We start from the raw sequence: 14,981 nt of genomic DNA, 5'->3' as shown, positions 1-14,981 counted from the left end.
GCCAAGTGCCCTGAAGGTTCCTTCCTAACCTTGAAACACTGGAGCTGTTACAAAAGATCCAAACCCTGCCTCTTCCAGCACACCCAGAGAAGCATGATCCTAAGAGATAAAGGGTGATCCTCATGCTCCAAAGTGAGGGAGTGGGGTAGAGGGCAGCAGGAGAATGAAGGTGGGTGGAAGGGAAGGAGAGACGGTGATAGCAGGAGAGTAGGCAAAGAGCAGATCAGATTGCGGGGGGAAGGCAAGAGGGAGGAATCAAGGCAGAAAAGAAGGGAGCAGGCCGAGGAAAGTAACCAGGGGGTGAGGAAAAGCGGGTTGGAGTGAAGGGAACAAGCCAGGCTGGGAGGGCCAGGCCGACGGGGAGGGGAGTTCAGCTAGGGGCGTGCCAAGAAGGAGGGCGAGCTGCTCCAGTGGGCGGGCCGGCAGCTGGGAGCGCCGAGCCAGTGGGGGTCGGTGCGTGTGAACCTTTCGCCTGCCCAGCCGCTCGGAAGCCAGGTGCGTTCAGTGCGCCCCCTGGGCCGGGGCGCGCCGGGGGAGCCCCGGGCAGACGCTGGGGGGGGGGTCTGCCCGTTGCCACTTGGTGTGCTGGGGGGCGGGGGCTCAGCGGCCTTCCCCGCATGGCTCCGAACTTCAGCCTGAGCATCAGAGCTGGGCCCCAGGCGCAGAAGTTCAGCTTCCTCCGAGCCAGAGGCGTGTTCGGGCGCGGGGAGTCGGGCCGGGCTCCGCGCGGGGATCCCGAGCGGGTGCGGCCGGGGCCGGGGCCGGGGCTCTGGCTCTGCCTTTTTGGCTGAGGCTTGTAAGAGAAGGGGCCGGGGAGCAGCGATCAGTGCCTTGTGCTGTTGGCTCAGTGCTCTGCAAACTAGGCTGCTGTTTTCCTCGGGGATGATCGTGGTATTCTGGTGACTGCCAGTAAACGCTTTATTGCCCTGTGCACGCACTCGCAAGCAAATGAAGGGGGACGGGACACGACACGACACGACTCCTGTGACCGAAGGAACTCTCCCCACCCGTTTCTCCGTTCCTTTTAATAAGGCTGTTGTGCATGGGCAACATTGCTCCCTTCCCTAGGCATTTGCGGGACTGGGGCTCATGTTTGTATATTTCAAAACAAACCAGACCCCTAGGGTTGTGTGGGTAAACCCGAAATGTTTTTAAGGAGTCTGCAAGCTACTTACAAATATTCAGCTCTGGAATCAACAGGGCCCCAAATGATTTAAATGACTTTAAAAAAAAAAAAACAAACAAAAACCCCTCCCCTGAGGATTCATTGCCCCGTCCCCACATGAATTAAACGAACTTTGAAAGTTAGTGTAATTACATGTGGAACTTTGGACCTGAGGAAGAACTCAGTGCTTGGAATGGTGTCAAGATGCAGGGTAAGGCAGTAATTCTTCTCGATGCTTTTTGCCATAAATGAATGAATTGTGTATATTTCAAAAAAAAAGTTCAACCAAGGCAGCATGAATGTGAGTAAACTGACCTGTCCTTATGCCCATTGTGTACAGGGGTGTTGCAAGGAAAAGACTGATAAAGAGCATTAGTATGAAATTGCAGAGTCACGGCCCTGGGCAAGTGCACCAGGGCGTTTGGAGATAAGAGGCACATGTCAGAATAGGAGTATTGTGCTAGAGTTGTGGCATTCTTTAGACAGATGAAAAGGAGGACTTGTGGCACCTTAGAGACTAACAAATTTATCAGAGCATAAGTTTTCATGAGCTACAGCTCACTTCAGATGGTGATTGTAGTGAGGTATGCAAAGTCCTTTTTGCGGGTTCAGAGAATGAGAAAGGATTGAGAATCAAAATAGGTGGTATGAGGAACTGCAGGGTTGAGGGGGCCCACAAGATCTTTATCCATCTGTGCAAGAGGGGACAATGGTGGGGAACCACTGCTCTTGAGCTGCTGAGGCCATGTTGATATTACATGTTAAAATGTTTTTAAAATTGATTTAGGTATAAAACCCGCATGCAGAGACTCTTAAATCAATTTAAATGTGTTTATCTCAATCTAGTTTTAACTGATTCTTTATTCAGTCAAGATCAATTGATATAAGCCAATTTTAAACCAGTTTAAATGTGTCCACACTGTGGTTTTGCCCTAATTTAACTAAATGATCTGTAAAAGCACACACATAGTTAAATTAGTGCAGTTTGGGCCTGATCTATGTGACACAGCTTACATGGATTTAACTGTGTTAGTATACACACTACAGCGTTGCTCCCACCGATGTAAGTGCCCTGTTACACCGACACAGTAACTCCACCTCCACGAGAGGCGTAGGGCTTATGTCAGTTTAATTATTGCGATGCTGTGTCTGTCTAGTCACAGCTTCATGCTAAAGCCCTGAAATTGACAAGAAAGCCAGGCAGCTAGAGCTGGCTGCCCCTGGCTCCCTGCTCAGGGAAGTGAGAAGCCCAGGTGGCTGCCCCTTGCTCCGCACAGTGAACAGGGAGGCAAGAGCCTGTGGGGGTGGGGGGGGGGGGAGGGCAGCTGTGTTCCCGGTGGGGAGCTGAGAGCCCTGGATCTCAGCATGCTGCCCCTCTTCAGTTGACAGACTGGCATGAGTTAGCATGGTTCTGCTCACAGCGTGGACAAGATCTCTGAGATCTTCTCATTTGCCCACTCTTAGTAACCGGCACATGGAATGTAAGAGCTTTGTGGAATCCAGTCAATTCTTAGGGTATGTCTACACTGCGATTAAAACACCTGCCGCTGGCCCATGTTGGCTCCCTTGGGCTCGGGCTGTGGGATTATAAAACTTCAGGGTAGATGTTCGGGCTGGAGCCTGGGCTCTGAGATCCCATAAAGGGGGAAGGTCTGAGAACCCAGGCTCCAGTCCAAGCCTGAACGTCTACCCTGCAGCCCAAGCCCTGTGAGCCTGAGTCAGCTGACATGAGCTGGCGACTGCCATGCTGTGAGTCTTCTATCACAGTGTAGACGTACCCTAAGGTTATGTCCACAGTAAGGAAAAAAGGTGTTAAAATCCTAGTAAAGACAAGACAGTTGGAGTTTTACCATAAGTTAGCAGGTCAAGGTAAACCCTAAGCTCCTCCATAGTGTTTTCCTGGATCTAATAACACATGTGAAAATTGCAAACTGCCTTGTCTTCACTAGGATTTTAATGCATAAGAATTCACCTTTCCTTCCATCCTTCCCAACAGCCCCATGAATAGACACTTAATAGACACTTGGAGCTTCTGAGATCAGTTTTCACAAATAGGGAAAATAGGTGAATACAGTGTTATGGTGAGCACTGGTTGTGACTCCTATATTTAGGACTATTATAACCCTTTCTTTGAGAAACTGTCATACCTCTGTTGTTTGCAACAGGCCTTGGGTATTCAGCAGGCTGCAGAAGTGCCCTTTTTCATTTTTCTCTTTTTTACAGTCCCATGAAATTCTGTTAATCTTTGCTGAGAGACAAATGGTTAAAGAATCACTATTTCCTTTCTCTCACTAACGTTTTCTTGAGAGACTGTTGCGAGCATTGTACTGGGCACATCTGAGAGCTGTTATAGGGGTGTGTTGGGGAAAGGGTGCTGGAGTGGGTTTGGCTCCTTCACCTCCAGACCTAGCATTTGGCCCCAGTGATCTGGGCCCCACTCTGGGAGCACCGTATGGAGTAGAGGCCCTACCACCACCTAATGAATGTGTGGGACAATGGACAGACACTGCCTGATCTGGGTCCCCCCATCCACCAACTGTGGACACAGCTGCTCATGTCCCACAAAACTGGGGATGATAATAGACTTCTGCTTCTAGCTAATGCAGTTCTGTAGTTCAAGTAGAAGCAGTCTATGCTGCAATGCTGAAGGTTCAGGCCAAGATGGTTATGTATAATAGAACTTTTTCTCTCTTTTGTAAAAAATAAAGACCGACGCTGCGAAATCACCTACAAAAGAGCTGTGCTAAAAAATAATAATTGAAAGTTAGGAAATGCCAGATTTACAGTTGCCCCTGCAATCTTACTTTGACCCCCTGGTGTGTGTGTATTCTGATAAAGTCTTTTAATTACATTATCACATACTATTTTTCCTACAGGACCCCTGCCTCCTTCAATGCATAGGTTGTTTGCATGAGGGGTCAGAATTATGGCTGCATGGGCAACCACAAATTTAACCTTTACTAACTTTCAAGTGCATGATTTTGCAACCCAAATAATAGTGGCCTTAATGTAGATTTTTGTTGGTGGTGGGGTTTTTTGTTGTTGGTTGTTTTGTTTTTGGTTAGGGGCTATAGGTCCATCAAGGATCCTCCTGATATTATAAGCCACCTTGTACAGTGTTACTTGTACAGTGTTTAGCACAATGGGGCCTCCACCTCATCCAAGGAGCCTAGGCAGTACTGCAATACAAATGTTTTAGTTAATTTTGATTATTTTATGTAATTTATAGTTCTGACATAATGTTCCATCCTCGCCAGAGCATTATGCAGTTGAGAGCAATCTCCTTGGAACTCCTTTAAAAAGCCTTGGGAAAAGAATTAACAGTTGCCTATGAATCTTGCCCCTTTGCTCAGGGTTTAGCTGATCCCCATATTTGGGGTTGGGAAGGAATTTTCCTCCAGGGCAGATTGGAAGAGGCCCTGGAGGTTTTTCGCCTTCTTCTGTAGCATGGGGCACGGGTCACTTGCTGGAGGATTCTCTGCTCCTTGAAGTCTTTAAACCAGGATTTGAGGACTTCAATAGCTCAGACATAGGTGAGAGGTTTTTGGCAGGAGTGGTGGGTGAAATTCTGTGGCCTGCGTTGTGCAGGAGGTCAGACTAGATGATCATAATGGTCCCTTCTGACCTTGGTATCTAGGAATCTATTCTTTTCTCATTAACCAACTTTTTTTTTTTTTTTAGTGTATTCTTTTCCTGCAAACGGTGGTAAAACCTGTTCTTAATTCTTTCTAAAGGGATAAAATACTTAGGCAAGTTTTGTTTTGATTACAAAGCAGGGTCAGTGTGTCCCTGAGTAGATGGAAATGAAGCAGTTACCTTCAAATACTGATAATCCACTCAAATATGTGAATAGCTTTATTGCAAAAAATAAGAGACTCATGTCTATTATATAAAGATCATACTAATACATATAGTATGTTGCTGATACTTTTAAGTAAAAATAAAATAATTCTTCAACCCAGAAGAGACCTATTTCTGGCTACCATCATGTGCCCTGTATCCGGTTCCGATTCCTAAACAATTTAGAAAAACAAAAAATACCAAATCGAATGCTTCTGTTCTTTACAGGGTACAAGCAGTTTATATGTGGGGAGGGGAAGGGAGAGTGAGTGAGTGTGTGTGTGTGAGTGAGAGACAGACAGACAGACAAACACACAAGACAATGACTCACTAAAAGCACAAATACTTTGTCAGTCTCTAAGGTGCCACAAGTACTCCTTTTCTTTTTGTTTTTAGTATAAATGTTAATTTGTATGTATAAGTATTTTAAGAGTGTATTGGCAGTTACCCATGCCTTCCCTGCTCACACTTAAAGGTCACCAACAAAGCAGAGTGGGGAGGAATGGATTAGCACCCTGCTTCTTATACCAAAGACTGAAGTTCTCTTTTTTGGGGTGGAGGGAGTGGTTTAGTTCTGCCTTTTTTTTTTTTTTTTTTTAAATAAATAGAATCACAAAAATGCAGGGCTGGAAGGAATCTCAAGAGGTATCTAGTCCATCCTACCCATCTGAGGCAGGATTAAATATACTAAGACCATCCCGGACAAGTGTCTGTCTAACCTGTTCTTTAAAATCTCCAGTTATGGGGATTTCACAACTTCCCTCAGCTAACCTGTTCTAGTACTTCACTAACCTTATAGTTTTTCCTGGTATTTAACCTACATTTCCTTGCTGCAAACTATGCTAATTACTTCTTGTCCTGCCTTCAGTGGACATGGAGAACGATTGATCACTGTCCTCTTTGTAATGACCTTTCACATATTTGAAGACTGTTATGTCCCCTCTTTGTCTTCCTTGAGGTCTTGTCTTCTGGTGTTCACACTCTTTTTTTTACTTTTGCTTTTTGTAATGTAATGACTGTACTAGCAAGCAAGTTTACTTAAAATATCTGCTCAATGTGCAGCACCAGTCAGCAAAGCTACAGAATGCCCAGACCTGGAAAAGAGCTCTCTGTAGCTGCAAAGCTTGTCTCTTTCACCAATAGTAATTGGTCCAATAAGATACTTACATGGCTACAACAATGCTGTAAACAGAATGTTAAGAACAGTTCGGAAAGGGATAAATAATAAAACGGATAATATGATGATATTGCATTGTGTATATATAGCTATGATATACCCACACCTTGAATACTGCATGCAGTCTGGTTGCCCTGTCTCAAAAAAGATATATTAGAGTTGGAAAAGGTACAGACAAGGCCAACAAGAATGATTACGGGTATGAAACATAAGAGGAAGAGATTAAAAAGATTCGGACTGTTCATCTTAGAAAAGAGGTGGGCTATGATAGAGGTCTATACAGTCATGAATGGTGTGGAGAAAGTGAATAGGAAAGTGTTGTTTACCCCTTCACAGAACACAAGAACCCAATGAAGTTTGTAGACAGCAGATTCAAACCAACATAAGAAAGTACTGCTTCACACAGTGCATAGTCAGCCTGTGGAATTCATTGCCAGGGATGTTGTGAAGGCCAAAAGTGTAACTGGGCTCAAAAAAAGAATGAGATAAGTTCATGGAGGATAGGTCCATCAATGGCTATTGGCCGAGATGGTCAGGGATGCAACCCTGTGCTCTGAGTATCCCTAAACATCTGACTGCCAAAACCTGGGAGTGGACAACAGGGGAATGGGTCACTCGATAATTGCCCTGTTCTTTTAAGCATCTGGCACCCCTCACTGGGTTATATAGACCATTGGTCTGACCCTGTACGGCCATTCTTATGATCCTGTGGATATTTATGGGAAAAACAAGTTGTAAATGAGTGTTTTTGGGAAGCATATTTTGAATTTACGAATATAAGAACTTGTTCCAGAAAGATCATGCAATAAAAGTTACACTCACCCAGTCAGGCAATAAACAGTACCATGTAACCAGCCATAGCTATCCAACGTATTTTGATTTATTTCCAGAAATAAATTGTTTGGTGAATAATCTTGAATAACAAATAAATTCAATCATCCTATTTGTGGACAAAACAGAAAAAGTGGCTAAAGTTTCAAATATTCCACCAGAAAATATGAAATAGCTTTGATATAGTTCTGATTTTTGCCTGGGACACTTGGTTTACCACTCATACTCTTAAAATCTAAACACACAAAATAGCATGGAATCTCTGACAAGAAGTTGTTAGAACTTAATACTGTATAACTTCTGTAAGAGAGTGCCTTAGTCCCTATCTGCCACTACAGTGCCCTGTAATGCTATGTTGGCGTATCTGTTTTGTTCTGACTCAAGAACCACCCCAACACAACTTCTTACAGCTCATAGGAGTGTTCTTCGGGGCCTCTGATCCAAGTAGACCTAAGTCTCTACGGTGTGTTCTTGATGAAAACAAGACTGATTAGATACATTTCTTCTCCTGTCTTTTCTTCCAATGATGGTCTGGTGGAGACTTTTGATAACCCATATCTATATCCTGAGCAGGCTCAAGTGCATGCAACTTTAATTATTCGGCTAGTAATAAAAGTCCATTTTATGATCTTAAGTGGAAAGATAAACTTAGGACTGTCTCATCATACCCTCCGAACTTGTTAGGGAAAAGACATTGAAGATATCAGTCTAACTTCATGTCCAGGGGAAAGTCCTGACTGTGTTTATAGTGCTGATGACTGAAGGTGTATGACGTTCTGTAATTAAACTGTTTTTATTTGTGTGGTTGGTTGTTAAATGTTTTGGCTGTATATTTTCATGCCTCAATGAACAATTCCTTGAAAAGGAGAACTGTAGGGCACCAAGAGGACTTTAGAGTTACAGCCTAGTGAAGATAGAGGGATTTGGTGTAGAGGTTTTAAGTTTCAGCCTTAATTATGGCATCGCTACAGCGCTGCTAGGGAAAGCTGCTCTAGTGAATGTATCATCATACTTCTATTTGTTACACTCTTGGCCTAAATTTTTTCTTGTAGGTCTTCAGTGAGATACGCAGAAATGGCTGAACTTTCCCAGCTAATTGACAGCGAGGTGTTCCTGGCTTATGCTACCTATACAACCATTGTCCTTTTAAAAATGATGCTAATGAGTGTTATAACAGCATACTTCAGAATGACAAGAAAGGTAAAAAAAACAGGGATGTAATGTGGCAGAACCGGTTGAGATTCACATAAAAATACAAAAGTATCAAAAGTATCTCTTCCCTTTTCTGCTTTAAATACTGATTTTTTAATTATTATTCTAATAATATTCAGTTACTTTCCTTAGTCTGATGGTGCTTCAGTTAATGTCACTAATGGAAAATGCCTACCACTGTAATTACAAGGCAGTCTCTTTTACAGACACATTTGAGTTACTGTATCTCTCTGCTCCTGAAACTATTCCATTCTTCTGTATAGAAATCCTTTCTCACTGGTGGATTCTCTCTCGTTGCCCAGAACACGCTGTCTCTTGAGCACGCACCTTATAAAGCAGATGTTGTGTGATTTTTGTGTCAAGCTAACCAAAGAATAATTGGGGGTGGGAGGGTGGGGAGGAAATACACCTCTTTCCAAGCTGTGTGTTTTGCAGTATTCAGTCTGGAAGTAACAAAGGACTATATAATTACCTGAGAGGAGAGGTAACAGCCTCCTAATGAGTTAAAGGCCGATGGGAGGGGAGAAGCCCACCTGGCTACTGCTGCCACATGGGAATCCGAGGGAAGAAAGCAAGCAAGCTGGCAGCAATTATACCTACCATCTCTTCTAGATGGCTTCCCAGACCAGTCACATCACTTCTGTCTTGGCAAGGTTGGGCTTCCGTCAGCTTCTGCTCTCCTCCAGCCCTCACTGTAACTGCGGCCTCATCCACACACACAAATTGTATCACTTTAAGCTATACTGTACTGGTATAGTTAGAGCAGTACAGCTCTACTCGTGTGGACACAGATATACAGCTCCTTTATACCAATATGACTATTCCCAAATGGGAATAAGCTGTACTGGTATAAGGCACCATTTTTACCAGTATATCTGCTTCCACACTAGGGCATGTAGCATTATAACTACATAGGGGAAAAAAAAAACCTACCCCCTCCCTCACGTAGTTATACTAGTACAAAAGCTTTTATGTAGACTAGGCCTGATTTTCAGGTTTAGCATTTTAAAAGGCTTTGGTGCATGTATGTAACGTCAGTTAGGATTACTGGGATGTTAGGGACGTTCTTTAAGAGAACACTTACACCAAGCTGCAGGAAGGTTTTATGTCTTAGCAAGAAGAGCTGCATTTTTTCTAATGCATTTGGTTGGGGGGTGTGTTTGTTTGAACAGGCCTTTAGTAACCCAGAAGATACAGCAACGTTTGGCAAAGGTGAGAATGCTAAGAAGTTCCTGCGGACTGACCCAGACGTTGAACGTGTGCGGAGGTAATACCACAGAAGTCTATCAGAATGATTCTTGGATAGCAGAATAAAGCTATTTTATAGAATTATTTACAGGCCATTCTCTCTAGGTCCCATATATATTTCGTTTTGGTTTTTTTATGTGGTAATCTAATGGAACAAGTGTCTAAAAAGAACATAATCGGATCAGCAGATGTATTAAATAATATGTGAATAAATATATAAAATTAACTACCTGGGTAGGCAAGGGCCCTGATTGTGGATGAAAGCCTGATCCTGAACAATATCCGATGTGTGTATGAATTGGGGGGTGGGATTGTAAACCACGCTTAAAAACTGGACTGAACTTTAGTGGGTTATAGTAAGTATAAATATGCTTCTTGTGCAACTTACACAGGAACAGCTGTGATTTCTGACCTTCCTTTTCAACTCTTGCTATAAAGCAAAGGAAATTGTGGGGAAGAGGAATAGGTGTATTACCTATTAAAATCATGGAATTCAAGATAGTATCATAGGGCCCCGCCCGGCAAGGTGTTGAGTGGGAGTTGAGGCCTCTTCTTTCTTTGCATAATGGAATCCATAGGTTACCTACCCTTGCACTAGTTATACAGGAAGATGGATCAGTCTTGTGGTCCTATACTCTGTTTAAAAAAAAAAAAAATGGTAATGTGTCACTTAGCAATGTATTAGAATTTAAGAGCATTTCCATTCTGCCCTGAGTCTTTCTCTAGGGGCTGAATATTGCTTTGAAACTTTTTTTTGCTTTTATTTAGTTTGCGGTGACATTCCTCTATACTCTCACAAAAATATTACTTACAGATACTTTTTGACAAACCATTGCTAATCCCCTGCTGTCGTCCCCCCCAAAAAAAGAAAATTTTTAATTTCATTCGGCTTTCATGAAGACTAGTGGCTTATGTGGTATAGTAAAAAAAATAAAATAAAATAAAGCAAAAGGGATTTTATCAATATAAAAATAGCTAATAAACATGGCCCACAACTCCTTCTCCTAATGGCTTTGATGTGAAGTTATGTCTTTATTCCCACCGCTGGGGAGCAAGCTACCAAATGTCAGTGATGGGGAAGACTCTTTTAACATAAGCAACAAGACTCGTTGGAACCATCGCTAGGAATCAAATGCATCCTTGTAAAGGTAGATTTATGTAGAGAGGATTCCACTTATCCTGATATTAGCAATTTCCAGTTAATGGCAACATATTGCTGGGAACCAATCCCATCCCATTAACATCGCTGTGAATGGGATTTGGATATTGGCACCGGTTTACTACCAACTCTTTTGGGAAGAAAGCCCCCAGCTGAGGGAAGGTTTGTGAGGCAACAGCCAAGAAAGGAAGTGCTGGGACGACTTCCGTCGCTTCAGCCCTGCAAACTTGTGGCCAGTGCTCAGCTGTCCCAGCTCCTGGGGAACTGTATGCAGGGAAGGAAGTGCTGGGACTTGCTGAGCCCTGATGCCTAGAGAGCACAGGGAGAAGTACGGTGTGGCCCCATCGCCCCTGCTCCATGTAGAAAGCCCTGGCATCTGGGCTGCAGCCTTCCTTCTTACCACTGTAGGGCTGCAGCCAGGAAAGGCATGTCCCAGCACTACCTTCTCTAGCTGCAGCCTCGCAAACTGGCAGACTGCTTATTAGCACCTGCTGGATGGTAGCAATTTTTTCCTGGCAATGGAGGGATTTTTAATAAGTGGAATCTACTGTAGTGCCCTGAAGTCTGTTCTGAGTGGCCACTAAAGAGTCCAGGGCAATTATTTATAAGCCTGGGGATTTTCCCTGAGGACACTGGCCAAAAGTTCCCCCTCTCCCCCTCTGTTGTACGTAGAGTTGTTTGCTAGGTGTGCACTTGGATGATGGTCACAAAAGTGGCTGCATTTCAGTGAGAAGTCATCCCTGTACGTGTATAGCTTCAAAAAGATGAAAAGGGCCATGTGAAAGTAGAATATTAACTTTACTACCATAGTAAATTGTCCATGTAGATACACTGTTATTTTAAAAAAACAACAACAAACAACCTATTAGAATTACACACACAAATCAGTGTTAAAATTCTGTCCTAAGCCCCCCTCCCCCGAAGCCATAGACAGAGCCATAACTAGGCATTTTAGCACCTGGGGTGAGCAAGCATATTTATGCCCCCTACTGTTCTCCCCCACCCCCCATTATTTTTCTACCCCCATGGCTTTCCACCCTGTTTGCCCCACCCTGGTTATGGCCCTGGCCATTGATTCCAGTGTTGGTGCTTCCACAGAACAGTTAACTCACGCCAGGTCAACTTACTCAATTAACATTGCAACACACATTCTTTTTACAACCGTGGTTAACTTCATATGCTCTCGGCAGACAGTTATTATGGGTTTTTTCTTTTGCAAACTGCATGACAACTGAAGAATGAAGCATACTGTAAGAGTGATTTAGCTTTAGTTGGATTTATTAGTATAAGAAGAGGCCTAATGACATTTCTATGTTTAATGCATATTTTGAGTCTGTTTCTGCTTTTAGGATAAAAATCAATGCAGACAGTTCCTAATCTGTTACTGGCGGGCAGGGAACCCTAAAATTATTAGTGGTCGTGCCAAACAGCAAGGCTCTTGTTTGAATTAAATTTTCCCATAGTTGTGGAATGAGAGGAAGAGTTCTAAGGGCAGGTGTAGAAGAGCATTTTCAGATCTGGGGTTTTGGTTGGGGCCCATTTCAAATAGTTTGATTTATGGCATCAAAATAACAATAGCTGAAAATGGTGTGGCCTAGCATTGGAGAAGAGGAACAAACAGGACGCTCATTAGGTCAGAGTGCTCAAAAAAGAATGTTCTGCGAGATGGCTATTAAAGTACTTTCTAAAGAAATCGTTAGACCGACTATCCAATACAGCTTTAATATATTGAACTGAAAAGCAGTCCAATTGTACCTCCAATGCACTCCAGACAGGTATAAAATTTAAAATACAAAATAAAAGCCAAGGGGGAAGGGAAGGGAATTGAGGGACATGTAACGGTAGAAAATATGTTTTTCATATTAACTTTGCTGAGACTATGCATGTACATAAAGATAAATGTGTGTTAGTGTGGTCCTTAATTGTTAACCCTGCTTTGAAGATGCAGTAAAACTTTCTAAGTCTTTTTTAAACCAGTGCTTTATTCTGCAAAGTGTAACACTGTACAACAACTTTCTTTCCCCAGAGGCCACCTGAACGACCTAGAAAACATTGTCCCATTTATTGGCATTGGTCTGCTCTATGCCCTGAGTGGCCCTGCTCTGTCCACAGCTTTGCTGCACTTCAGGATCTTCGTTGGGGCTAGAATCTTTCACACTATCGCGTATTTGACACCTCTCCCCCAGCCTTGCAGAGGCTTGTCTTGGGCAGCTGGGTATGCAGTTACTATCTCAATGGCATACAGGCTGCTGACAACTGGATTGTACCTGTAACTAGAACACAGCCTCATCACCCCCTCGACATTCCACATGGAGTTTCTAACAGTGCATTAGATTAAACATGGCTATCTTAAACGAACTGTCTAATTTTTGTAACAATTTTTACATGGTGGCTAAGGCTGCATTTTTAACAAAGAGGCTCTTCATTCCTGTTTGAAATGTTTCTCTTCAAAGCAAAAAAATTTCCCTCCTCATGTCTTCTCTATTCAGTCTGCTTTGCCAACAAACATTAGTTTGAATGTTCTCTCTGTGATTTGTTGAAGGCTTAAGATTCTGAAAATATGACAGTGCTGTATCGATAACATGTGTGGTGATTTTCTACAGATGCATTCTTTTGGGCTGTATCTCCGAAGCCTAAATCAATAAAGACAAGGAAAAAAAAGTGTGTTTTGAATTTTTGTTTTTATTTTGACTCCTCTAACTGCAACCAGCAAATAGGATGTCACAATGAATCAGAGAGAGATTCAAATCACACAGTTCTTTGAGGAATGTTTACCTTAATAATAAGATATAGCAAGTAATGCCAGGCCTTGTAAAGAATTTTTGATGAAATTGGTATTGGTGTAATCCACTATGGGATTGAAAAATGAAACTCGAGCAGATCAATTTTCTCAGGCTAATAGCATATTTAATATATTGTGTATATATGTTTTTTTCTGGGCGAGGTCCTGTTTTGTTACACAGGTGAAAATCTGAATTAACTTTTTGGAGTTACTCCAGATTTATGGCTGTGTAGCAGCCCTTTTGAGGAGGCTCTGTCTTCACAATGGGAAAGATCCACATAAGAGAAGGAGCTAGATTTTTGCTTATGTGTATTCCCAGACAATACATAGGTGGCTCTCTATTGAATGCATATGTTGTGGTGTGTTTCAAAAATAGATCAATAATGGAAGATCTTGCTCTGAAAGTGCAGAGTAAAGCTTAAACTTGCTGATGATGATAATCTGAATGTGTGAATGTCACAAATGTTTCATACAATACCAAAGCAGTGCTTGAATCTTTCACTTCTGTTTCTGTAGGTCTTACTCAAATAAGATCACTGGGTTCACATTCAGATGTGTTTGAAGAAATGGCTACTTTCTTTAACCTACAGTGTGTGGTGCATAGGTCATTACCAAGAATGAGCATGAATGAAGCCAATGTCTACAATATAACTGCCTCTTTAATAGTTACATTAGTTAATCTTGCTGCGGCTTTACCCCAAAATGTGGTCTCTCTCCCACTAGAGAAGAGCCATGCTGAAAGGCAGTCCAGGCAGTCTCCTGAGAACTCTCTCTGCTTCCCCTTTCCAGAGACTGCTATTTTCCCTCCCTTCTGCATGAGTGAGGTTGCAGTGCTGTGAGGCATGTTAATTATCGATGCTCAAGAAAATCAATAGCCTGGCAGGCAGGAGTGACTCTTGCAGCCAATTGACATTTTCCAATGTCCCCGCCCTATCTTGTGTTCTTTTAGTTGCAAAGTGACAGAGTTGCAGCATTGCTTCTGAATTGGAGTGTTCCTTGCTGCAGTGTATCTATCCTACACCTTCCAGGCTATTGATGGGGTGGGATCTGAGTTACTACAGAGAATTCTTTCCTGGGTATCTGGCTGGTGAGTCTTGCCCACATGCTCAGGGTTTAGCTGATGGCCATATTTGGGGTCGGGAAGGAATTTTCCTCCAGGGCAGATTGGCAGAGGCCCTGGGGGGTTTTCGCCTTCCTCTGCAGCAGTCCTGTGTAGCAGGAGCCGGTTAATGGCCCTGCACACTTGCATGAAAATGACCCACCATTTATACAGCTGCTCCATGAATCATAGAATATCAGGGTTGGAAGGGACCCCAGAAGGTCATCTAGTCCAACCCCCTGCTTGAAGCAGGACCAATTCCCAGTTAAATCATCCCAGTCAGGGCTTTGTCAAGCCTGACCTTAAAAACCTTTAAGGAAGGAGATTCTACCACCTCCCTAGGTAACGCATTCCAGTGTTTCACCACCCTCTTAGTGAAAAAGTTTTTCCTAATATCCAATCTAAACCTCCCCCACTGCAACTTGAGACCATTACTCCTCGTTCTGTCATCTGCTACCATTGAGAACA

The 14,981-nt window shown here is 43.0% G+C and overlaps 1 protein-coding gene across 2 annotated transcripts; it reads left to right on the top strand.

The window, feature by feature from the left end:
- Positions 1-339: 339 nt before the first annotated feature.
- On the top strand, positions 340-13,296 carry MGST1 (microsomal glutathione S-transferase 1). Of its 2 annotated transcripts, none has more exons than XM_084618056.1 (4): positions 340-495; positions 8,066-8,213; positions 9,398-9,492; positions 12,659-13,296. In XM_084618056.1, exons 2-4 carry the CDS (start codon positions 8,088-8,090, stop codon positions 12,903-12,905), a joined length of 468 nt encoding a protein of 155 aa, XP_084474182.1. In that variant the 5' UTR covers positions 340-495; positions 8,066-8,087; the 3' UTR covers positions 12,906-13,296. The 2 variants fall into 2 exon arrangements, with proteins under 2 accessions (XP_084474182.1, XP_084474183.1); XM_084618057.1 differs by lacking the exon at positions 340-495 and adding an exon at positions 1,258-1,376.
- The last annotated feature ends 1,685 nt before the right edge of the window (positions 13,297-14,981 follow it).

Source organism: Lepidochelys olivacea (assembly GCF_965140295.1).
Source record: "Lepidochelys olivacea isolate rLepOli2 genome assembly, chromosome: 1".
Lineage (NCBI taxonomy): Eukaryota > Metazoa > Chordata > Testudines > Cheloniidae > Lepidochelys > Lepidochelys olivacea.
Note: the sequence above shows the minus strand (reverse complement) of the source record. Positions and strands in the feature narration are given on the sequence as shown.